Source organism: Rhamphochromis longiceps, linkage group LG14, assembly GCF_057381845.1.
Source record: "Rhamphochromis longiceps isolate RC_006_pf linkage group LG14, R_longiceps_female_GT1.1, whole genome shotgun sequence".
NCBI lineage: Eukaryota > Metazoa > Chordata > Actinopteri > Cichliformes > Cichlidae > Rhamphochromis > Rhamphochromis longiceps.
Window position 1 is genome coordinate 15,938,615 of NC_140570.1, and position 26,379 is coordinate 15,964,993.

At 41.6% G+C, this 26,379-nt stretch overlaps 1 protein-coding gene across 1 annotated transcript in view; it reads right to left on the reverse strand.

The window, feature by feature from the left end:
- Nucleotides 1-26,379, reverse strand: part of lekr1 (Leucine-, glutamate- and lysine-rich protein 1) — a 104,618-nt gene that overhangs the window by 13,056 nt on the left and 65,183 nt on the right. The window contains exons 6-10 of the mRNA XM_085380715.1: nucleotides 25,097-25,178; nucleotides 15,218-15,295; nucleotides 12,240-12,443; nucleotides 5,580-5,655; nucleotides 1,469-1,633 (exon numbers count right to left, since the gene is read on the reverse strand). Of these exons, the coding sequence (XP_085236841.1) occupies nucleotides 1,469-1,633; nucleotides 5,580-5,655; nucleotides 12,240-12,443; nucleotides 15,218-15,295; nucleotides 25,097-25,178 (605 nt within the window). The remainder of the gene's footprint in view (nucleotides 1-1,468; nucleotides 1,634-5,579; nucleotides 5,656-12,239; nucleotides 12,444-15,217; nucleotides 15,296-25,096; nucleotides 25,179-26,379) is intronic.

The following is a 26,379-nucleotide window of genomic DNA, read 5'->3' on the forward strand; positions in this document are numbered from 1 at the left end:
TCTGGTTTGTGTCACACTTCTTCAAGTTTAACTCTTGCTAGGGTAAGTAGTTGGCGTGTGTTTGCAGACAAGTCAGCAGATAATCTGCTAGTGACCAAAGCAGCTGCAAGGACGTTTTTACCACATCAAAGTCAGCAACTTCCAACAACCACTTGCTGACTGGTTAGGGAATACACATTATTTCTCAGTGAACCGGTTTGTAGACTTGACTGACTGGGACCTAAGAGGGAAAGTAACAGCCAGGTGCCAATAATCAAATACACTTGAAAAGATGAACGACCATGGCTTGTTTGGAAGTATTGCCAGGAGAAAGCCTCTTCTCTCTAAAAAGAGCATGGCACCACCGCTTACTTTTACAAAATTCATCCAAACAAATCTCGAGACTTGAATGTCAACAATGTCCTTTGGACATATGAGACCAAAGTGGAGATGTTTGGCCATAATGCACAGCACCTTGTTTGGAGAAAAACAAACACAGAGCGAACATATCAGCACAAACACCTCATATCAACTATCAAGAAGAGTAGTGGAGACGTGACGACCACAGGAACTGGTCCCCTGTCTTAGTCAATCACAAACTCCTCTGTATACCAAAGTATTCTAGAGTCAAATGTGAGGTCGTCTGTCTGAGCTAAAGTTTGGCTGAAACTGGGTCATAAACAGGACAAAGATCCCATGGACAGCAGCAACTCTACAGCAGGATGACTGAAAAAGAAAATAATCAAGGTGTTGCAATGGCCCAGTCAAAGTCCAGGCCTCAGCCTGACTGAAATGCTGGTGAGGGACCTTAAGAGAGCTGTGCATAAACAAATGCCAGCAAACCTCAAAGAACTGAAAAGAAGACTGGACCAAAATTCCTCCACAATGACGTGAGAGACTGATGAAGTCATACAGATTACTTCAAGTTATTATTGCTAAAATTTGTTCTACAAGCTACCAAGTCCTGTGAAAACTTGAATTTGATGCATAGTGAGTACTAAATTCCCTACTTTGAAAAGAGTTACTACTCACAAAGAACTCAGGAAGAACTTTACCCAGAAACTGAAAGTTTTACAAAAAGCTGGTGCAAGCAGATCCTGGCCTTACATTTCTAGAGGCCACAAAGTCGCAGAGAGAAAACAAACAAAGACAGACACACAGGGAAGTAAAATGGCCAAAAGAGAAAGGAAAAAGTTGACAGATGGCAAATTACAAAAGAGAACACAAGAATGGATGTACTCGGCGAAGCACATGCTCTGTCCTCTTATCTGCAATTTCAGAATAATCTGTCTGCTTGCCATCTGTTCAGATTTCTTTCTCATAATACAGTGAATGAAAGATGAGATATAAAGGGGGGCAAAATTGAAAAGGACAACCACAAAAGCTTGATATTGTGAACAAAGGCTTTAAGAACTGCATGCATTTTGCTCCTATTTATGTAATGGAATTTGATGTGTACAACACTCATGTTCACCTAACACCTATGCACCTTCTGCTGAAGCTGGGACCTGTCTTGCTGACACTGTAGAAGCATGAACTGGCTCTTCTCCCTGTCCACTGTCAGCTCTAGGTCCATCTCCCGGCGAAGCTTCTCCATCTGCTCCCTCAGGTGCAATGAACTCTGGGATCTTTGCTCTTCTAGGGCAGCAGTCAGCTACAGAATTAAAGCCAAACACACACACACAAAAACATTTACACAAGACCAGCCTACATATGTTTATTCTTGCATACAATAATGACAACAGCACTGCACTTGCACAACAGCAAAGCTAATTAAAACAGAAAGAGACTTTGTCATTGAGACAAAGAACATCCTCAGGCTGGTCTCTGATTCAGACCAAGTGTGGCGTTCTTCATCATATAAACAGGAAGGAGGAACGTCACACAAGGCTTTGTCAGCTTTGTCAGTGCAAAAAAGAAAGAAAGAAAAAGCTCGAGACACACAGAAAATAATAAAAGTGGTGTTATCAAACAGCTGGGTAAAAAATATTTATACAACATCAAGATGTCTGGCCACCAAACCCCACACAAAGTTGTGTTTAATTCCTCTGTGGTTTCCCTTGATTCTTATTTGCCTCTTTACTACTAAATTTCTAATATCTTATAAAACACTTTGACAAACGCTGTATTGTTCCATGCTGTGTTGCAGCTCAGTGGTGATGCAAGCTCAAAACAGAAACAATGTCCTAACTCCTTTCACACTATGTGAGAGGAACGCTTTGTTAGAGTGTGTTACAATGATAGCAGTGTGACTGGCCTTGTCACAATGCTGTTGCAGTCCAAAAAAGAACTGTTGGGACATAAAACACCAGCTTTCAGAGCGGGGGCCAAAGTTGCATGCAACATATTTTTAGCCCGGCTTGGCCAAGGCCACCTTGTTTTCTTTCCACCAGCAAAGAGATCAGACAAAGTGTGCACCAGCGCCCGGGACTGGGACCATTGTGATTTTGTATGTGTTTATCTGGTGCATGTGTCTTTGTGCATTTTTTCCTTCAAGTGCAAGAAAAATAGTGCCTGTGGGTGTCAGAGACGAAAATAAAGGGCAGATTGGCGTGTGAAAATGTGTGTATTTGACCTTGTGCGTGCATGCATATTATGGTTTTGGTTTGTTGAACTGTATGAGAGACTAAGATTGCGTGTGTTGGATGAAACGAGAAAACACCACTTCCTCTTTGCTGGCTGAATGTACGTGTGAAGAGCATGGATGGTTTGTATGTGTATATCCTTTTGTGAGCGAGTGTATGTGTGTGTGTATGTACACAGCTGTCGTTTGTATTTAAAAAGCGCACCAGAGTGGCCGCTTCCTTTTCATGGGTATAAATTCATGTGAAATCAGGAAGCCCAGAATGAACAATAACCCATATGGATGTGTGTGTTTGTGTGTGTTCGTAAGTATTTTAGTCCAAATAAAGTATGTGTCAATGTCTTCACATCTATGTGTATTTGTGCTGTGTGTGTTCCAGTGTTATATTTGTGCCCGGCACTTGTCCAGGCTTAGGAGTACAATGCCTAAAGCAATTCTGTAATTATTTTAAATGATTAATTTTAAATTGACAGCCTAGATACAGCTGGTGGTTTGTACACCACAATAGATTAAAGTCAAATAATCTATATATGATTGAAGTGGAGGCTTTTAGCTTTAATTCTAGGGGTTTGGGAATTTGCATTAAGACTTTATTAATTTCTTAAGACATTTTTATACACAGCCCCCCATGTTCAAGGGTTCAAAATTAATTAGACAAAGTAATATAGTTTTAAATATAGGGATTGTTTTTAATACTTGGAAGGTTAATCTTTGGCCAGTCAATGACTGTGTCCTGATGTCCTGATGTCAGGACTGTACTGCAGCCACGCTGAGTAACTTAAAAGCCACGCTTGATGGGTTAAGATCAGAAACCATTTCCTTATGTTGAGAAACTCGTGGGTTGTTTTTGCAGTATGCTTTGAGTCATCATATTACTTGTACTGTGAAGCACTGTCTGTCAGTTTTGCGGCATTTGGCTGAATCTGAGTGGAGAGTATACTTCAGAAATTATCCTATTAGCACTCGCATTATCAATAAACACTAGTGACCCAGTTCTACTGGCAGGGGCACATAACATGACTCCATCATGTTTGACAGATGATACGATGTTTTTCTTCTTTTCCATTCTTTGCTGTTTGACCTCATCTTGGTTTCATCGGTACAAAGAATGTTTCCCAGAGCTGTGCAGCCTCTTTCAGATGTTTTCTAGTAAAGTCTAATCTGGCCCTCTTGCTCTTAAGTCTAACCAGTGGTTTGCACCTTGCTGTAAACTCGCTGTATTTTCATTCACAGGGTGTCTGTTGATTACAGACGGTGGCAATGACACTACTACCTCTTTTAGGTGTGTTCTTGATTTGGTTTGCAGCTGTTTTTCTTAATAACGGAAATAATTCTGTCATCATGCACTTTAGTCATCTTCTGTGGTCTTTCTGACCTTCTTGATGTTGCTGAGCTGCTCAGTGCATTAATTCATTTTAAGAATAAACCAGATTGTTGATTTAGTCCCTTCTAAAGCTTTTTCTCTCTCTGACAGGGTTAGCTGAAAAGCTATTAAAAAATGTAACACTTTGAGTCAAGTATAGATATTATACCTGCTTTATTTTTCATAAAATAATCAGGGAACAGGCCTCACCTTGCCTTGAAACTGCTTGCCAGTCAATTGCCAATTGTCTATCTTGAGTGGTTTTCTGAATAAACACCTTTTCAACATGCTCTGTAATGACTGAACAAGGCTCTCCAAAGGCAACCTGCAACTTTACAAGCTTTTTGGTTTCACCGCAGGCCTTTGCTGTAAGATCGGTTAATCAATACATAACAACAACACTGATTTCTTCCTGCCGAGCCTACGTGAAAACTATTTTTGTCTAGTAATTTTCTGCTGTTAGTCAGCCTAGCGAAAACAGATTGTCCGTGCACTCTCCGTTCAGCTCCTTAACAGATGTGCCTCTGACAGACAGACAGATGGCTCTAACGAGAGAAATGGCTGACGGGAGGGCGGAGTCTTTATGGACTGAACAGAGAGAACACTTCAGCAGCATTATAAATCGCTTTTAATATAACTTTAGAGTATGGCAACCTGTTTAGTCAGTTCTGTCATACTGTTTCTCTCTGATTGCTGCAAGCAGATTTCTTCAAGACTAAGATTTCTATAATGCGATTTCTGGGGTTAAATGTGTTTTAAGGGTGTAGAAGACCTGAGGTAGTGATGGAGATGTGCATACGTCAAGTCAAACATGCTTCTTTGAATTCTTGTCCACAAATATCTTGCTTGTTATGGCTCTCGAGCAAAGCATCCGTATTTTCTCATATAAACATTAATCAGCATAAGCAAAAAAGAAAGAAGCGAGACAGAAAGCAGCTTAATTTCCTTCTTTTTTCTGGTGAAATGGCCTCTTTGTTGTGACACACAGCAAAACCTCAGTGACTTTTGCCGCCAGACAGGCAGACAGTGTACTGTTTGACTAATAAAAGGCAGATTGGTTTTGTGTGCGTGTGTGTTTGTGTGTTCAATTTATCTGGTGTTAAACAGACTGGTGGTCCTGGTGTCTTGTAATGTTGTCCACATTGTGTGAGTCAGGATTCTCCCTATTAGACTCCTCTGAACTGTGACAACAGCTTGGACGCTCTCCTAAACGTTTGTTTACTTCAGCACTCGGGAACTGAATGTCTGACATCGGTAAACTGATGCACTCATTTCAGCATACAAAATTAAAACAATGCATTGTACAAATTACACCGCTAGTCATCTGCTGCTGACAATGCGTCTAGGATGGTGTTTATTTTATAGGACTGGTATTAATCTTTCTTCCACGTAATTCAGCTGCACCGTGTTCATGTAAATGCTTGACCACGTCAAAATGATCTTAAGATGCCAGGCTGCTCAGGGTGCTGTGCAGTGCAAGCATTTGAAAGGAGACAAATGGGGCATTTTTGGAAAATAAACGGTGGAATAAATAAAAATCTGCTTAAAAAACCCCAAAAAACTGAATGACTACACAAACTGGCTTAGTAACATATTCTTTATTGCTGTGTATCAGTATTTAAAGATTTATTGTTCATACTGATAAAGACTTACCTTTGTGGCCAGCTGCTTAGTGAAGTCTTCCTTCATCATATTAAGGGCTCTGCCATGAGATTCTAGCATAACATCCCTGCAAACACGCACAGTTCACTCATTAAAAATATCCTGCCTTGCAATAAAAACAATCTACTGCACATGTGATACAATTTTTCTCCCTTTTATGTAAATAGGGCAACATTAAACAAGCATCCACTGTGGGGGAGACAACATATCATCAGTTCAACTGCAGCCCTAGGACAAGATAACTCCTTTCCTTACTCGATACAGCAGAAATAGCAGCCATCTGTTTGTAAAGCCAGACTGTAGTGACAAAAATTTGACCAACTGTCTGAGACCAAATAATGCACTCACAGTCCCTGGCTGCTTTTGACTTTAACAAAGACTCCCCTGCCCACTGCGTAAATGAAAAAACAAAATACACACATAAACCACCTACAGCCCACATACCACAGACATGCTAAAGACATAAAAGCTCAAAAATTGTCTGTGTGAAGTCTAAGAAAGAAAGACAGTGTGGGAGATAAAGCGGAGTCAGCTAGAAAGGGTAAACCTCATTGATTTGTTGATCTTGTGTCCAAATATTATATGTCACTTCAGCAGCTGGTCTGCCTGATAAGATGTGAAGGAGCATAAATTCAAGGCCACAGTGAGACAAGCTGAGCTTTTTTTCCCTTCTTTTTTTTTTCTTGCAAATGTTTATACAGAGTAATTTGTAGAAAAGGCTCACTGAGGGAACCCGGAGCAACATTAAGGCTTAGAAACTAATACCAAACAAAAAGCAGAGATCCTGTAGACACATATGAATATTGAATTGTCATTAACTGGCTGTGTGCAGGAAGGTGAGGACCCAAATGCAAAACTCACAGGAGCGGGACGTGAACTCAAAAACACAGCTTTATTGCTGGGAAAAAAGGCAAAACGGTACAAATCTAAACAGGGAAAATACATAACTAATCACACGGGGAGGCACACAAGGAGACGCGACAAAGGACTGAGGGAGACGCGGACATAAACACACAGAAAGATAACGAGGGACGTGGGAGCACACAAGGAACGCAGCTGACACGAATAATCATAACTAGACGGGGCAGGACCAAACACAACACGACCTACACTGATTATCGAGACTATCAAAGTAAAACAGGAAGTACACTGAGACGCAGGCTGGAGGGGGAGAGAGAACACGGAGGAGCAGAAGGGAGAGCACAGACATGACGGGCTGGGGAAACATAGAATAAAACAGGAAGGGAAACGAGGCACAAGAACTCACAGATACACAGAGGGCGACGTGAGGGGAAATCTAATAAACCATGCTGACCAGAATAACCTAGGATACAAGAGAACTCAAAAATAACACAGAACGATCAAAAATGCACGAAAATTCAAAACACTGGTCAAAATGGCATAAAACATAAATCATATCAATAACATCAAGCATGCTGTCGCACACACACACACACACACACACACACACACACACACACACACACACACACACACACACACACACACACACACACACAAAGTGGCATGAGAACTCATGCATGTGTAACAGAGATTAACAAAGTGTCTCATGCATGTAAGAGGCATCATCGGGCAAGGAACAGTCTTGTACGATGGGTGTGCGTAGAAGCACGCACACAGATGACTCTGTGCATATCTGATTGTGGAGTAGACGAACTACAGTATAATAATAAAGAGCAACAGCTATATTCCAACTCCTCCTGCTCGGGCCAGACACAATATTATTCACTCCACTGGGTCTGGCTAATCGCATCAGCCTACTCACCCCCCCCCCCCCCCCCCCCCCCCACCCCCCCCACACACACACACATACAATGAAGCATAAAAATAGATGCAGACTCTTGGGTGCGTGTAGGAGATTTCATTCTGCTGTGATGGGCCATCGGAGTGTAATCGCCAAACAGCACAACTGAATTCTGTAAATCAATAAATCCTGTTCAGTTCCTTCTAATGATTTCTCCTTATTGAACTGAACTGTGTAAAGTCACAAATGTTAAGAATAAGATATTTGTAATCCACATACAACACCCACTGAGGCACTTTAATTCCTAAGAAGAACCCAGAGCTCAACAGCCTCTTGGTTTGGGTCAATAATTACATAAATGTAATCATATAAATCTTTGATCAGTAGAAAGCCTTTGTTGTCGAAACAATGGTGAGAGCTAATTACAGTCAGGTCCATTATTTGTTGGACAAAAACAGAGTTTTGCTGTTTTGCCTCTGTACACCACCACAGTGGATATTAAACCAAAAAATAAGGACTGTGGCTGAAGTGCGGTTTACAAAAATGCTGAGTGTTTAGGAATTACAGTCATCTTTTATACACTGTCAAAGGGTCAAAGGTAACTGGACATCTGACACAGTTTCATGGCCGTGGTATTTCATGACGAATGATGCAGATAAAATATCTTTAGATAATTCAAAGTGTTGAATCAGTATTTTAGAGCATCTCACCGAGACCCAAAGAGATGTCAGTGCAAGTGAGGCTATCATTAGGCTGAAAAAACTAAATAAACCTGTCAGACAGAAACTTTAGGAAAAAACAACAATCAGGTTCATTTTTTAAAAAGAATGAATTCTCTGTGAAGCTCAGCATCACCAAAAGGCCTAAAAGACCAGAAGACTAAAGTGGATGATGACAAAATTATTTCCATGAGTAAGAAAAACAACTTCACAACTTCTAGCAAAGTCAATACGGTGCACGAGGAGGCAGGAATGTCACTGTCAGAGTTTACAGGAAAGAGAAATTTACAAGGTGCAAACCACTGATTACACTCAATTACAAAAAGGTCAGATTAGACTTTACCAAACATCTAAAAGAGCCTGAATCGGGTCACCAGTGTTTATTGATGATATGAGTGCTGATAGAAAGAGCAGAAGGAAGTGTGAAGTGTACAGGGCTGTACTCTCTGCTCAGGTTCAGCCAAATGCTGCAAAACTGACTGGGCAGGACTTCACAGTATGAATGAATAATGACTCAAATCATGCTGCAAAAGCAACCCAAGAGTTTCTCAAGGCAAAGACATGCCAGTGGCCAAGTCAGTCACCTGATCTCCCCTCAGTAGAGCAGCTTTTCAATTATTAAGTACAAAACTGAATTAAGAGAGCAGCTGAAGGTTGTTGCTGTAAAAGTCTAGAAGAGCATCTCAAGGTAGGAAACACAGCATTCGGTGATGAAAATTGGTCCTAGACTTCAATTATCTTTAAGCCTCCACATGAAAAATGAAAGGACTGCTAAAGGTCAGCATTCAGTCACATCATAATTGAACAGAGAGAAAAACTGTGTGTTTGTCCAATAAATTAGGAAACCAAGTGCAGATTAAGTTATATTTCTAGCAAATGATCCATCAGTTGGTCGTTTCAGCGTCGCTGCAGCGCTCTGGGCAGCAGTGACTAGGCAGTCATATTTCAAACAGCTTAAATACTGTTAATCTAATCAAAGCATATTCCTGGTGTCAGTTTAAATGTTCGCTGACTGATAACTGACTGAGAAGCAAGGATTGGTGTCATTTGTCCATGCTGCTTGCATTCAACTGCTTAGAGAAGTACATTTCATTGCATACTCAGTATATTGAGAAAAGGACTTTTTCTTGCCTGTTCTGAGTATGTGTGTTTTCTAAAGCACAGAGCCTGAAGATGTTTTTCAGTTCAGCTGGTGAAGACGAAGAACCCTCCAAGTTAGGATCTGACAGTTTCATGAAGCTGAAGACTTAATATGTGAGAAACTGCTGATGCATACAATATTTGTGTATGCCTTTATGTGAGTGTTTTCAACAGCGTGTGCATGTGTTTCACAGTCAGATATAATTCCCCTCTGATTATCAAATAAGTAGACCCCCGCAGCTATGCAGTGTATCAGACCTTTTAAATTTGCAGTGAGTGCGTGTGTGTGTGTGTGTTGGCATGTGTGACCCCCTGGGAAGCGTGAGCGTGCAAGTTCAGCCCTCAGAAGGAGGTCTTGGGGGATTACAGGGAGGAATGATGGGAAAATCCGGGAACACTCTCTCGTTCACTCACACGCCAGGCTGCTTTTAAGGACAGGCAAATGTGTTTTTGTGCAGAGTGTGTGTGTGTGTGTGTGTGTGTGTGTGTGTGTGTGTGTGTGTGTGTGTGTGTGTGTGTGTGTGTGTGTGTGTGTGTGTGAGTGGCTGTGTGCAGCGGGTGCTGCCTCATCAAAAGGCACACTCTATTTGCCTACTTCTGCTGATAAAATCTGTGTGCGCACACACAGACAAAGAAATTAAACTGTCCGCACATCACAAAGGCAATTTCCACTTTTTTCCCCCTTTTTTTTGCGTGTTTGTGAATAAACAAAGCGGATCAACAGCTAACACAAATCTCTGCTGACATAATACATCCTCAGGGACACCACTCTCCACCTGGAAAGATGATGAAGATTTCAAAGGCGAGAATCTTCCCACACTCACACACACTTTCAAAGCTTTCGAGCTTTCAAAGCACAAATGGGCTGCCTTGTAAAGAAAAAATTGACATAAATTTACAGCAATAGCAATTTATGAACTGTTAATAAAAAAAAAGGAGGGAGAGCCATAATAAAAGTCAAGAACCAGACAAGGATGATATAATACTTTCCACCCAAGAAAACAGTGAGAAGATCAAGAGTACACCAAGAGACGAGCTTAAAAAAAAACGACAGCGAGAGAGAAGGGTAAACACAGATGAAGGCGATATCTTAGATGTGTGGTTGAAATAAATCTCCTCTATTCTTTTATTAGCCTATATAAGAAAAGCCAGAGGCATTAAAACTGCTTCTCTGTGGGGCTAGAACGAGTTTGCTCTCGAGTTCATATTTGTCACGAAAACTCTGCAGCTTGAAACCACTGGAAACAAGCCCTCACCCATTTTTGGATGAGGAAGCACACGGATACTCCTGACCTCTCTTGACTTTTAAATCTTTCACTCTGAACCCGCTTTCTGCCACTTTTTCTTTCCTCCTTCTCCCTCCACTTTTCCTCTCCGCTCCGTCTCTCTGTTTTAAACTTTGTGTCAGTTAGACTGAATCAAAGGCACGCTGTCAAGTTTCGTGTGTGTGTGAGTGTATGAGTGAGTGTGTAGATTGTGTGCGGCCCCTGTGACCCATGCTGTGTGCATGCGAAAGCCAGACAGTGTGTGAAGTAACCACCGAAACCACAGTCACAGTCTCCATCCCTCCTCCCTGAAACACTCCTAGCCTTCTACCTCCCTCTCTCTTTCACTCTCCTTTCCTACTTTCTATCCTCACTTTCTCCATAATTTGTTCTCCTTTTTCCTGCCTCCTTCTGCTCTCTTCACCGTCCCTCTGTACTGACCTTCTTGTCCATCCCTGCAATTTCACCACTCCCTCAATCTTACTCTGGCCTGGGGAAAATTTTGCCTGCCAGCTGTTAAGATTGCCCTTTCACTGTCACTTCACAACTGCTTTTCATCGGCAGCTATTTAAAGAGCTGCCGTTCCGAGTTAACGTAGAGATGATGGGGTGAATTATCCTTGCTGCTGCGACTGAGTAGTAGCAGTAATTTGGCTGTCTTTATTACACAGCTGCCACTTTTACTTTCAATCTTGTTTTTTAGTCCTTTTTCACATATGCTCACTAAATGGCTTTGCATATACCATAAAGCATAAATAAAGTACCTATAGTTCCTCTACTGTACTACTACATGTAGTGTAGGCTGCTCTGAGCGGTCAGTAAGAATAGAAAAGTGATATATATTAAAGATGATTTGAATCCTTACAAGCAGACCAAGGATTATTACATAGTAAACTAGTAAACTAGCAAGCACAGCCTGTGGCTCATGTGGTACAGCAGGCTATCTACCAATCAGATGGTCAATCTCTCCTTGGGCCAGAGTGAACCTCAAGTTACTTTCAAGGCATCCATGTGAATGTTAGATAAAATAAATGAGTTGGATCGATGGATACACGTGTGTTTGGGTGAATGATACTTGCTCTAAAGAGGACGCTGAGCACAGAACTACGACGAGTGTTTCTGCTCAAATCAGGCAATAAAAGTGCTGGAAGGGGATAATGTGCAGCACATACTGTAGAGAGGAATGTGTGCCTGTGGGTGTGCGTCAACAGGGGATAAAGCTGGACCCAGGTAGCGCTCTAAGTGGAAGCACAGAAGGAGTGGTGATAAGACAGATGCTGCAGATGTGTAGCAAAAGTCTGTAATGTGAAAAGGGTGAGAAAGACCAGAGAACTGCGAGTCCTTTCATGGGTCGCTGGAGGTCGGTGGAGGTGGTTAAGTTGTCTGCAGCAAGAAAAAAATAAAGGGCTTTTGTTTCACGACATTTCACCAGCAGCCACAGAGAGGGTGAATCTGTGTCTGTGTGAGTCATGAAACTTTACAGGTGTGAAGATGAAAAATGCGACAGTATACCATCCGAGCTATGGGGCCCCATGTCTCCTTCCCACGCCCCTGTCCCACAATTGTCTTAATTTTTTGTGTATCTGTAACTCCTAAAATTGGTTGCTTTTTCTCCACATGTGTCTCTGTTACAAACTCTGATAAGATTAAATTACTGCTGTTTGTTTCACTGGCAGCACTTTTATAGATCAAAGTTAGCACCTATGCTGCAAAATGATGAACTACAGAATAGAACAGAATAGAACAGAAGTCACAGTCATCACCTTTCTTTCTTCAGCTCTCTTGTTTCCTGCTCTGTATTCTCCAGAGCTCTCCTTAGTTGTGTCACTTCCTCTGCAGCTGCAAAGTACTTCCGGTTCATCTGCTCCTCTCTCTGACTGCAAGACAACAGCTGCTTCTGCATTGCATCACATCTCTGTTGGCATGACAACCACCTCTCATGTTTCTCCTCCAGCTCCACTTGTAACCTATGAAAAAGACACATAAGATGAGCGTGCACACATGGCAAGGTTTGCTTTTCAACTCTGTACTGACAGGTCAACCGGTCTGTGTAAGCACCAAGGACAGTCTGTTAGATAAGAGAGAAGCCGTTCATTCTCCAACCTTATCAGACTTCCAAAAGTCAGGAATCCAGCAGGTGAAAAAAAACTGGGACTTTTAAAGTTCATTGGGCCTCATTTACTAACAGTGTGTATACACAAATCTACGATTTATCAATAGTTTTGGCTATGAATTTGTTCGTACTTTAGGAACAAATTTATAAGTTACCTTTTTGTGCGTACGAACAAATACCAGCGGCTGGAATTTAAACACAAGTCTAAGCCTACTACTACTACTGCTACTAATAACAACAATAATCAATCTGATTATTATTATTGCCTTTTGGACAGTATATACAGCTGTCTAAAACACTGTGTTCATGACTACAAAAGCAGGCATGTAAAGGAAATAAATACTACAGCTGAGGGAAAGCATAGCCACGCTATGGAGGAAGCTCATTTGCGCCACTTGTATCCACGATCCCATTCTTTTGGCTCGTGACCATGGGTGCAGGTGGGGACGTAGATCGATGAGCTTCACACTCAGCTCTGTCTTCAACTCAAGAGACTGGTGCAACGCCCACATAACTGCAAACGTACATATTCCATTACCTCTTATCATATCTTAAATGTTATTATCTTCCATTAAAAAGGACTTCAATCATTGCCAGATGTCATCACTCCGAGTCTAATTTCTTGGCACTGTGCTATGGGTGCTGGAGAGTCAGGTTTTTTTTTTTCAATTTCATATGAGGAGTTTCTATTCGGGGCTGACAGATCACGTCTTCCTTGTCCTTTGTGCAGGGTAAGAACGTTTCCATGCACCAATTAGAAAATGATGTTTCCTCCTTTATTAGTTTTAATCTTTTAACTTTATGCACATTGCATCAAGCAAAAATTCAATTATATGCAACATTCTCTGACTGGGGGAAATTTGTTTACCATTTAAACCTATTTTCTGCATTCTCCAGCATATAAAATAAAATACTTTTTTGTGTTTACACTCGCTCTTTCAAATAGATGCAAGTAAAACACAGAAAAAATAAATAAAATCAAAGATTCAACAGCACTAAGTCCTGTCACTGTTAAATCCATCTTCACCTGTTAAGCAGGAGCGGTCATGTCAGTGGGGAGATCCGGGTGTCTCTCTGTGAATTTCACATTCCCGTAGCAGCGTGCTCGGTGCTCGCTCAGATTTGAAGTTAAATCTTTTGCTTCCCGCAGACAGTTAAAAAGCAGACACTAATGTTTTTGTCACCTTTCACAGAATCAAACTCAAAGTAATGTCAGTACTTTTAAGCTTTAAGCACTGCATGGTCGTACTCTCCCCCACACTCCAGATTATCCATTGTTGTTCTACACACGTCTGTTGTTGTCACGGACGTCGCACGCTCGTACGTCATTGTCATGAGACACTCTCACAAACAAAATCACGGTTTAGCAACGCAGTAACACAGCTTGCTTACGGGAGAGTAACAGTAATCCAATTACTTTTTTGCAATAGTAATCCATTGCTTTACTGGTTACTTGAAAAAAGTAATCAGATTACCGTATCCATCTCTGGTCCAGAGTACCAAATTTACTTGACTGTTCATTCATGAAAAAACACAGGAGAAAAATAATGAACGGGCAGGTGCACTATCTACGTTGGTCACAGATCTCGATGCTTTATTAGGAGGCAGACAAGCAGGATCAAGTGTTTTTGAGAAAACAGAGAATGAGATGGGCTGACAAAGAAAAACAGAGCTCTAAAGTGGTGTCAAACACAGAAAGATATGGATTCTCTTGTCTGTTCTCGCTTTTATCTGCTTTAAAGGAACATATTAAAGGAAATTGCAGGGACATTCAAATAAACCTATTTCAAACTACGTGAAGCAAGTGTAACTGGACAGATTCACAGATTGAAGTTCAATTTCGAAATCAGTACCTGCAGCGTTAGAAAGCAGGCACTCATTGGTTTCCCCGCAGAAGCCAAAGTGTTTTGACCAGATAAACATTGTCTTTTGGTACCTATGGTCTCCATTTTTGGGGCAGTTTAGTAAATTGCTGTCTCCTGTTACATTTTCAGGTATGGGGGGATGTTTCTTCAATCTCTCATCCTTCTAAAATAGCTTCCACCTCCCCTAGCGGAGCACCGCTTTATGTTGAGCCGTATAGGAGCCAGAGGGTTAGATCAGAGGCTTCAGTGTGGGAGGGGAAATAAATCGACGGTGTAATTGAACGCATCAGGCTGCCAGCATCTTAGAACGGGAATACCAGCAAATACCATGTGAAAAAATACACACCCTACATTTATCGCCTGCATGGAAAGATGAGAGGCCTTGTGGGTATACACATGTGGGTTGTGTGAGTGTGACACACATGTGTGTTAGTGTGACGGACTACTGCTTTACCTCGGCATAGCTACAGTACAGTATGTCTACGGATGCGCGTGTGTGTGTGTGTGTGAAACGTGATTCCCCGGCAACTAAGAAGTGCTTCCATCTGTCGTGCCAGCCTCACACGAGCTTTGGCTGTGTCGCCGGCACTTTATGGAGCCTAAGATCTCCACAAATGATCCAAGGGCCAACAGTTATACAGCCACCTCTCTTTGGGAGGAAGGAGATGGAGCACAGGAAGAGAATAATTGGAGAAGAATGAGTGGGATGAGAGTTGTGGTTGTGGGAAAGTTGGAGCGTGGAGAAACAGAAAGAGGAGCAAACCTGAGGAGCTTTCCTCTGTGTTCCTTTTCAGAGTCTTCTAGCTGGGACAGCTGCTCCTCACTCCGTCTCTTCTGCTCTCTGGAGACGAAAAGCACATGGCACAGGTGATCATTTCCACCATTTGTTGAGTAAATACATTTATGACCAATTTATGAGCATAGATCTAATATAGCAAGCATTAACTCCCATACCCACAGTTCACATTCAGCCAGAAGGAAATCCATATTCCCTGGGTATGTTTTTTTACAATCTCGAGTGTCACTGTAGAGTACTTGAGCAAGATGCCAAATCAATACAGCTGCTATTCTGCGCACTCCTTGACTTGAATCTCCATGTGGAAGAAGCCAAGCTTAACAATGAATCCTCCCTCTGGGATCAGCAAAAGTTCAAGCATATTGTAACTCTTCGAGCTCAAAAAAGTGCTGCTGTCTGTCAGTTTGCAACTAAATTGAGTTGCTATGTTGTGATTTTAATGTAAAAAAAATTTAGATGGTGTTTTTTAGATCACCTCTTGTTCTATGGGCAGCTGCTGCCTCTTCTCGAGAAAGTAAATCGGCTTTAATTCTAATAGTGCGTGCCATGACAGTGTGTGATACTCCTACCTTCCATGCATACACATACACAGACACACACATACTTTACCCTAACCCCCCTAACCCTGCCGGCTTCTCAGTCTAATCCCCTCTCTGGCGGCATGATCAGTTAATGTGTTTGGGTGTATGCGTGCGTGCCAGTATGTTTTCGGCCGTCTAGCCCTGTGACCTTGCAAACACACGCAACGAGGATATAGACTGAGAAGGCCTGCATGTCTGAGCTCAGAGGGAGGCGGCCTGTTTTCACTTCCAGTGAGACAGATTTTGTTTTTTTCCCCTGACAAACACTTTGGAATTATTTGTACATTTCAACAAAAGTGGATTCACAGCCGGAGCAGCTCCTCACTCTATAAGTTCTGTAATCTGCATTTCATGAGTGATTTGATTGCTTTTTAGTAACAGTTCAAGCTCTAAAAGCAACATGAAATATGTCTAAATGCTTCGCACAGACACCTGAATGAGAATGTGCAGGCCTAAACCAACTGTAATTTCAGCAAAGTTTTAAAAGTGTGGCTTTAGCCTGACCTTTCTGATTATTTGTCAAGCCAATGCTTGGGGACTAACAGCTCTGACCCTGCAAAAATGGCAGCTTTCCCCCTGAGATGTACGTCTAAAACTATATAAAAAAAAAGAAAAGAAAAGAAAAGGCAACACAGTAACGGCAGCTAATGCCAGACAACCACATTAAATCCATGGCGGAGAGATGAGTTCAGGGTGACACGTAAGGTGTGAATGTGATAGCAGCCAGTGAAAGTATGCGAATGTTAGTCACAGACAGAAGCACAAATACAGACACATAATGAGAGTAACACTCGCAGCTGTCTGGCTCCAGTTATCAGCCTCCCGCTCTTTGTACCTTCTATCACACTCACACATCTCCATCCCATTCTCTCTCTCGCTTGCTCTTTTTTTTTCTTAACCTTCTTTTCTTCCCGGGCATCTACCGATGATTTGGAACAGACCTCCTGCATTCTTTCTATTCAGCTACAGCATAATACAATTCATACTTTACAAACTACTATGCCTTGACCCTCTCACTCTCCCTCCCTTTGTGTTTTCAAGGTCAGAGATGACATGATATCTATCTCACAATATCTTACTCTCAACTGCTGTTTCCGTTCTTTCTATTCTTTATCTCCCGGTCTCCTGTTCCTGACTCTTTTTCCTCTGAGGTGAAAAGGGCCTTTGAGGGAGAGAAGGATGACTGAGAGAGAGAGAGAGAGAGTAAAATGGTGGTCGGTGGTGTTTTCTTTGTGACTTTGCAGGCTTCAAAGTGCAGTCAAGTCCACAGTGCTCCGTGAGAGCGCTGGAGGACTTTGGGCACATTTGTGGCTACAGGCATGTGGTGCACACAGTTTGCACATGGAAACAAAGTGAGAGTCAGAAGAATCTATTATCACATATTATCAGTAGATGTGTCAGAAGCAGGTTACGATCACAACATGAGGATTCCAGGAAAGTTCCTCCAGGGGAGGGGAGATGGGTTCAGAATAAAAACAACAAAATCCCTTAATAGTTTTTCCCACTGAGTGGACCGAGTTATGTCACTATCGGTAAACCCTGCACGAACTTGAAACGAGGTGAAAAAGCTTCCTGGTTGTGCAAGATTTAATCAAAGTAACCACAGCAGATGTGGCATGTGCAATCACAGCCTGACAGCACGTAGCATTCAGATCAGAGCCGTCACATGTTTGCAGGCTTCAGCTGGATGACTGATGGAATCACATTAATCTTCGCCCGTCCTTCGTGGCCACATTTCGTTCCCCTGCGTAATTAGATGTGTCACACAGTTCAGGAATGCCTCGTAAAAGTGAAGCAGACCAGGAAAATATTCGAGTGACCAAAACTGCGCACGGTTTGCTGCCGATCGGGCCTGAAGCAGGACAGGTGGCAGTCAGTGGAGGAAGTGGTGAATCGCAACACCAAAACTGAAATGCTGACTCAGAGTGGTGTTGTTCTTGGCAACCGGTCACAGGAAAGCAGACACTTGCAACATTAGGGAAATGCATTTATTTTTGTGGTGTGTGCTTACAAAAGAGTGAGATTTCTTTTGAATTTGAAAAGGGAAGAGGAAAGAAAAAAAAGTCTTCTTTCTCAAAGGGCTGTGGCTGATTTTTATCTAGCATGTGATAAACAGCAGAGTGTGGTGAGGGTGGAAAAAAAAGACAGAAAAAAATCTGTTTCTGTGTCAGAGAACTCGTGGGAAACGGGGCATCCTGAGAGCAGTCGCTATACTACTGCCAATAACCACACAGACATATGACATAATGCACACACACTGGCTTTAATGCACACATGCGGGCACACACATACACAGGGCAGCCAGCGTGCATCATCCTTATGAAAACAAGCTGTTTCACATCAATCACATCAATCCTTTGCTCTTTCTCTCTTGACCTTCACTCATTTCACCAACCACTCTTTCATCTTTCCTCTCGTGCTCCATGCGTCCTATCCCATCTTTCATCTAACCCTCTCTTCCAACTAATCCATCCTTTTAACCGGGCCTGCGTCTGCATTGGATGAGCCATGTGTTCGTCCTCTGATGAAAGGACGAGCTCGGTGTCTCCTGCCAATCAGAAAGCAGCAGGACTCTTCCCAACACCTCTTCCAAACGACTCATCCTGAGATATAGGCGGAGGTTTGTGAAGCTCTCTGTGATGAACTGACAAATGCTGACAGATGATACATAGCCAGTAGCGTGAGTCATAAATCAGATTAATAAAAGTTAATCCACACAAGGAGCAGAGTTTGCATGCACAGTGTATTATAAATTAGCGTTATTTTTGGATGAAAGGAAGGTGATAAAAGTATCCTAAAAGTCTGTAAGTCACTTTGTTTGCAAATGAGAGAACAAGCTGCCCTTGGCTGGTCAGAATGCACAGCAAGATCAAAAAAACATTCCACAGCTGTGGACTGTCCTCAGATATGTGTGTTTCCAAAGCAACCAGATAGTGCCACAGAAGCAAAACAGGTGTGGATGTCTGATTGAGGTGTGCGTCAAAGGTTGGGGAGTTGTCATGGCGATGGCTTTTACACACAGATTATTATTTTTTTGCTCTTAAATATCAAGAGTGAATCGAGGGTCCAACATGCTCTGGAGATGTGAAGATACAAGTTGAGACTAAAAGGATTCAGGATGCACAGAGACGCCCATAAACTCCCACAAAACAGCGTCTGTGGGCATTTTAGTCAGCGTCAAGCGGACAGTGAAAGGAGGGTCGACTCAGACGTCCCATCTGGACCTCAGTCTTGACCTCGGCTGACTGTCTGCCACACACGAAACAGATTAATCACTCCCTTGTGCTCATTGTTATTTCTAACCAGCGACATTCGTTCAAGTAGAGCACAAATCTGTGGCACACCCATGCAGTGTTTAACAACTTGTTTAGAACATGCAAACCACACAGCAGTTAAAATCAGCTGTTATATTTATGCATCGGGATTTAAATTAATAAAACTGAAAAATATTCTCTATTGCACTTTCTTATAATACTTACTTAATAACAAAATCGGCAGCATTAGTAATAATAACATTATTTATGAATGAATATAACTTGTTTGGTTTTGTTTTTTAACACTGGCACTTTTTTAAGCAAAGCAAGATGAATTTTTATCAAGACTAACACAATTATTCCTGAATTAACTGACGTAACGTTTACTCAATATTACACTTAAGGCACTTTGTACTTTTATTCGAGAAGCACTTCATTTGATTTCCAGGTAAAAAAAAAAAGAAGATTAAAGCAAGAAATATGATACCAAGATACAAAAATAAATATACCCAGTTTTGATAAATATTCAAGCAAATTTACAAAACATGTTCAGACAGTTGACGTGCCAAACTGGCCTACAGCTACCATTGTAATTGACAACAGTGAGGAACTGCTCAGATACCTACATGTCAGCCCCTGTTTCTCTGTCATCATCTCCACACACACCCTTTATCATGCAATAAAGTCTTAGACTTGAACATATTTGCCTGATCCTTCTCACCTAACTCATCATGCAACATGTCCTTAAGGCTGATTCTCCCTGTAGCATTCTATCTCCATATGTCAGGTCGCGTCAGATTGCAAACCTCGCCTCCGTCATCTCTGTCTCTGCATTCATCCCTGTGTTAGATGGATGTGCACGTTCCACATGCGTGGCCACAAAGTCAAATTAAGTTTGGGCACATGCAAGCATGCAGAGGCGTGAGCAGTTTTTATGGCAAGAAAGAGGGCAGCGGGTCAGATGGAATTAGCTTAAAAATAAAACACAAAAGTACAGAATGAGAACGATCCGTTTCATGCAAAAGCAGTCGAAGAGAAGAGGACACGGACATGGAAAGAAACACAGGAAAACTATTATTTGTGCACCACAGTAAACTGTTTGCTTTCTTCAGTTTCCCTGAAGAAATATAATATTCTTTGCGATTGATTGCAAACAGACTTGTAACTGGGGACCAGTATCTAAGCATGTTTTTAATTCTAAATACGCACCAGTGACATCAGTGAATGTTAACCTTGAATTATATTCACACTGCTGTGTACAGTGCAGTGCAAAAGTCTTGAACCGCAATGAGCAATAGTTCTCCAGGCTTTCTGAAGATGATCCTTCCTTTTTGTGTGTTTGGGGTTTTCTTATGCACATGATACGTGTTTCACAGACCCACACGCTACAGAATAATTATGAATTAATTCCACAATCTCAATCATTCTGCATATATTACATTCAGTACCATCAGTAATGTTTCTAAACCCGATTAGCATTGAATAAATCCTGAAGCACGGTGAATTTATTTGCATCATTTATTGTAAAGTTTGCTCCTGTTGGAGGAAGATGAGGTTTCTCTTGTCCAGGCTGAAGTGAAGAAGCAGCAGAGTCCTTCTTCTGGAAAACCTGAAGTGCTTCTTCTTTTTCAGGCACTTTTCCTGTAGACTTTTGTTCTGTGCTATGAGATTTGTCATCTCAATAATAAGTTCTTTGTGTTGTAACTCAAATTTTCTCCAGCCCTTTAATTTTTCATGATTTTTTCATGCTTTTCTTGGAGTTCTTACTGTTTCTCTTGCAGCTCTTTATATTTTTCTTCTTGAACTTTCTTATCCTCATGCATGTTGTGGTTTGTTTGTTGTACTTTGTCTTGGATGCCCAGCAACTCTTGATGTCTCCTCTGCAGTTCTTGAAGTGTAGACTGGATAGTTTGTTTTTTCTCTTGTCGTCACTTCTCCTCTTGCATTTCAGTGTTTACTGTGCTTTGTTATATAGTCCTTTCAAATTGGTATTTTTGCTCACCATTGCTTGGATTTTACTCTGAATTTCTGTGCATCTTTTCTCCTGTTCTTGTTTCTTATCCTCAATTTCATTGTTTTTGTCCTTTGCTTTGTAAATAATGGTAATTCTTGGTAATGGTAATTATTATTATTATTATTATTATTATTATTATTATTATTATTCTGTATTTTTCTTCATGAAGTATTGGAGAACATGTTGTAGTGAATATTTTTTCGAAGGTTAAAAAAGGTAATCGATGGGAAAATTTGACCTGCAGTGAGCAGTTAAAGTGTGCATGTGAAAACACTGTTTGTGCTTGATGAAACGTCGCTGCCAAGTCACAGCTTATCAAACAGCTGTAAAAAGACATTTTACCACAGCAATAAATGTCGTCCTCCTGCTGGGAAGAAAAAGACTGATGTTCCTGAACACATCCTCGTGGGACTCATGAGGGTTTGAGAAATTATTAATTTTAACCGAACATCCTGCTCCATTTTGTTGCGTATCTTTATCTTTAAGGCTAAAGGCAGGAAGCAAAAAGCTCTGTGAGGTTTTACAAAGGGATGCAAATGTTTCTTTTTGTTGTCCAATTTACACAGCTGCATGTGTGTATGTTCTACACTCAACAAAAATATAAACGCAACACCTTTGTTACTGCTCCCATTCCCCATGGGATGGACGTAGAGACCTAAAATTCATTCCAGATACACAATATAACCATCCCTCCCAAACAGTGGTCACAAATCAGTCCAAATGTGTGGTAGTGGGCACATCTGCCATATTGAGATAATCCATCCCACCTCACAGGTGTGCCACATCAGGATGCTGATCTGACATCATGAGTAGTGCACAGGTGTACCTCAGACTGCCCACAACAAAAGGCCACCCTGGAATGTGCAGTTTTTTGCGCTATTGGGGGTCTGGGGACCCAGAACCGGTCAGTATCTGGTGTGACCACCATTTGCCTCATGCAGTGCAACACATCGTCGCATGGAGTCTATCAGATTGTCAATTGTGGCCTGTGGAATGTTGGTCCACTCCACTTCAATGGCTGTGCGAGGTTGTTGAATATTCGTGGGAACTGGTATTTTTGTTGAGTGTATTTATACACCTGTGGCTTATGGCAGAACTTGTCAAACATGGCAATAAAACACCTGCAAAGAAGAAGTGCCATTTCACTGAATGCAAAACTGAAACATGGTTATCTCAGATCTGGAATCACGAGCAGAGCAGAGAATGACTGAGGCTGTCAACTCAGTGGCAGAAGTGGAAAGCCTGTCGACAGCAGGATGGCCGGCAACTGTTCCTTTATCCAAGAGCTAAACACTCATGAGCTGGAAAACATTAGCCAAGGTGAAATTCGGTGGACTGATCATTTTAGTAAACAGACTGAATTTTAATAAAACATGTAATTAAAGCAGACATATTGTACTCGTTTTTAGTTCCATATCCTGGGACTTTGGAGAGTTCCTTATTTCTCCCACACTGGTCCCAGCCCCTCAGTCTAGCCCCTGTCTGAAACAAGCTCCTCTACTGTTAATCTATAATTTTACTTTCAATGTAATAGAGAGAGACACAATATTAACCAAAAATCCAGAAAAACGCATTATATAAATGTTATAAATTTCCATATTATTGTGAGAAAAAAGTATTGTTCTCCAAGCAAAACATGACTTCATTCATTCATTCATTCATTCATTGGTGGAGAAACCCTTGTTGACGAGCACAGCGATAAGATGTTTCTTGTAGTTGGTCGCCAGGTTTGCACACATCTTTTAGCCCACTCCTCACAGAAACTCTCTAAAACCTTTAGGTTTCTTGGCTGACAACTGAAATCTACAACTCCGTCTACAGATCTTCTACAGGACTGAGGTCTGGAGACTGGCTAGGCCACTCCATGACCTTAAGTGCTTCTTCTTTAGCCACTCCTTTGTTGCCTTGTTGGGATGTCTCCGGTTACTGTCACGCTGAAAGAAAGCCTCTTCCATGACCCATTTCGAGTGCTCTCACGGAGGTTCTTATACAAGATTTTATTGAACATGATTCCAGAGCACAGGTGAATCTGCAAAAGGAAAATATGCTGCTGCAGGTCTGTACCGCTCTCCACCACACACGGGCAGCTTTATGGAAATCAGACAGATATCATTCATAACACTGACAACACTGCAACAGAATTAACGGAGCGGGAAAATGTTTTGCCTGATATAACTGGAAAAGATGCCAAACAAAAAAACTCGGGCACACCTTTTCTACCTTATTTCATAATCTAGACTTAAATGCTCATAAACACAGCCACCTTTCGTTAGGAACATCAATTGAACCAATGCACAATATAACAACCACAGCTATTCACAATCCTCTAGTTCCCACATAGCAAGCAGGTCTGGCCCAGATCTGGTATCAAGCCGGCACTGCTGGCTGACTTCTGGCATGGTAAGTGGTAGGGCTGGGCAGTATCATACTGTTCACGGTAATACCGGTAAAATGTTGGGCAACGATAGAAAAATGAAATATTGCGATAGAATATGGGTAAAACGCGCATGCGCAGTGCCTTTGTTGTCATACGCACACAGCGGAAAAAGCATGGCGGCGAAAGCAGATTGTTAGAATTGGTTTGTAAAAATGCTGCAACTTCAGTGGTGTACTCAGATACACAACAAAGCACTATTTTTGTTAGCGCATGCTAGCGGGACGTCGTTATTACCGTGTTTTTTTGGAAAATACGGCACACTTAAAATCAATCCATTGATTTTCCTGAAAATCGACAGTGCCCCTATGAATTCTGGTTGTGTTTACTGACCTCGAAACAATTTTATGTGGTACACGGCGCTCAAAAATCTGTCAAATGTTTTAGTACGACTTTGCTAAGCTACGAACCCGGACTGCTTGATGGATTGTCGGAGCATTACGGCTACCGTAGGCAGGAGCCTCGCGGAGTGATACGTACTGTGCTTCAACATAATATTACCGTATTGTGTGTGTATAACCTCTTTATTTCTCAAAACTATTTGAGCACCACAAAAGATTTCCACCCTGAAAAAATAAATTTGCCGTCATGTTATAAACACTATTCTATCATCCCGAGCTGCTCTTTTTTACAATGCGAGTGCAATAAATTGCTTTACTTTGTCTGTAAAACGATGAACATGATATATCTCACCTAAATTAACAATCTTACTCACACTCCTCTGAAGCGCAATAAACCCAAGAGTTGTCAAAACCTGAAGACTGGCAGGAACTGCATAGTTTCTCTGGGTTTGGCACAGTTGGACCCAGTTCCTCATGCCTAAAGCGGCATATGAGCCAACTATCATCCTGAGTCATAAAATCACAACTTGTTCTCATCTGCTCATCAAAAAGCTCCTCCAACAGCACCACATAATAACATTACGTACAGCTTTAGCTATTTGTCTGATTAAAATGTTGCATTTTTTTTATTTATTAAAAAAGACAAGCTAAAAACTACAGTCACAATTAATAAAGTGCTTTCCTAAAGGAAAGTGGAGGAATTGAGGTATGTGTATGTGCAAACAGACAGAAATATGTGATGGCAATAAAAAATAAATAAATGTACAATATGACATATTTTAAAGTGTCAGAATGTAACAACTACAGCATTATGTCAATGACGTCTATGGATTGTGTTACTAAAATAAAACACCAACACCCAGTTTCTGGATGGACTACAAAAACAAAAAAACAGTCACTCCTGAGAAAGCTATTTTCTACATATCATGTATTTATCCTCTGAGCAGACCTTTGTTTTAGTCTTTACAGTAAAATCCTCTGGTGTTGCAACCTGACAAGCCTGGTATGCAGACAGTGAGCATTTCCTGGTCTGGGTGGAGTCAGTGAGGCTGCACTTGGCTGAGGGAAGTTATGTGTAGAGTAAAAGCCTTGCAGTGACCTGCTCTTTACCCGGCATATTTCAAATACCACGGATCACCTGCGTCCACATCGGTGCACGTGTTTGCGTGCGTGTTTGTGTGTGTGTGTTTTGTTTGTTTTACCACATACTGCAGACACTTACATCAGCTGCTGACTTAGGCACTCTTTCTCTTCTCTCGTGTTCTGAAGCGCCACGCTGGAATTCTTCAACTCCTCACTCAGTGCTGTTTACACAGACAGACACACAAACGATTACTTCATCCGATGAAGATGCGGTAAAAGCTTACAAAAGTCATCCTGCATAAAGACAATCCGGGGGTACATGAGAGCGACGGAGTGGGCCGTGTTTTCTATCAGATGGTTCATTGGACTTGAGCAAAGGAGGACGGCTCACATTAAATAAAACACTGTGCAAATGTGACATTTGTAATAATGAGGAAAAAACACAAGTGGAGGAGGAAGAACACAAAATAAAGCTCGTAGTGTATCATAAACAAGAGCTGATGTGAGAAATACACGAGGGTTGGTTAAAATAAAAAGTCATAGCCACGAGCTGAACATGAGGAAGAGAGGGAGAGCCGAAAGACGGGAACGTGTTGACAGGAAAGCTGGGACTCGGGTGGTAAAACAGTGATATGGTAGGGCAGCCTGTGTTGTTGTGTGTCTGACGCCAAGGAGCTGCTGTATTGCTGCTGCTTCTTTACTTCACTGCCACCTTGGTGGTTCGATACAGCATGTAGACAAAACCAAATCACTAGATTAAAAAAATAAAACAAGAATAAAATAGCAGAGAAACGTGAATCTTGAAAGGATCTTTAAACAAAGGCTTAATCTAGATGTGTGCTGCACAGGTATGGGGGGCAATCATTATTCTGCCGGTTTCCAGGCCACTGAATACATGTATTAAAAACGGACATGGAGGAAATGGCTGACTGAGATATTTAGACTTTTGTCAGGCCAACAGCTTGTAACACTGCAGCGCTGGACTTCTTTCTCCATGCAAGAGTGGCTCTCATGCAAGAGAAAAGCATTTATGCTTCGAGTCTGAATAGTGAATAACATGCCACTGTTTTCACTGGAAAATCCCTGTGCATGTAGCTGTCATAAGTGTAAATATTTGCATACCAGCCCTCGTCTTCAGCTAAATATGTATAAAATGACAAAGGCTTGCAATCATAAATTGCATTATCGGCAAGCACGGGCATGTACAGCTGCCAGTGGAAGTGGGCCACCGGTGTTTATCGATGATGGTTCTGCTGATAGAAGCAGCAGGACGAACTGTAAAGTGTATAGAGCAATACTCTCAGCTCATATTCAGAGAAATGCTACAAAACTGATCAGACTCAGTTTCACGGTGCAAATGGATAATGATCCAAAGCGTACCGCAAAAGCAACCCGAGAATTTCTCGAGGCAAAGACGGGATA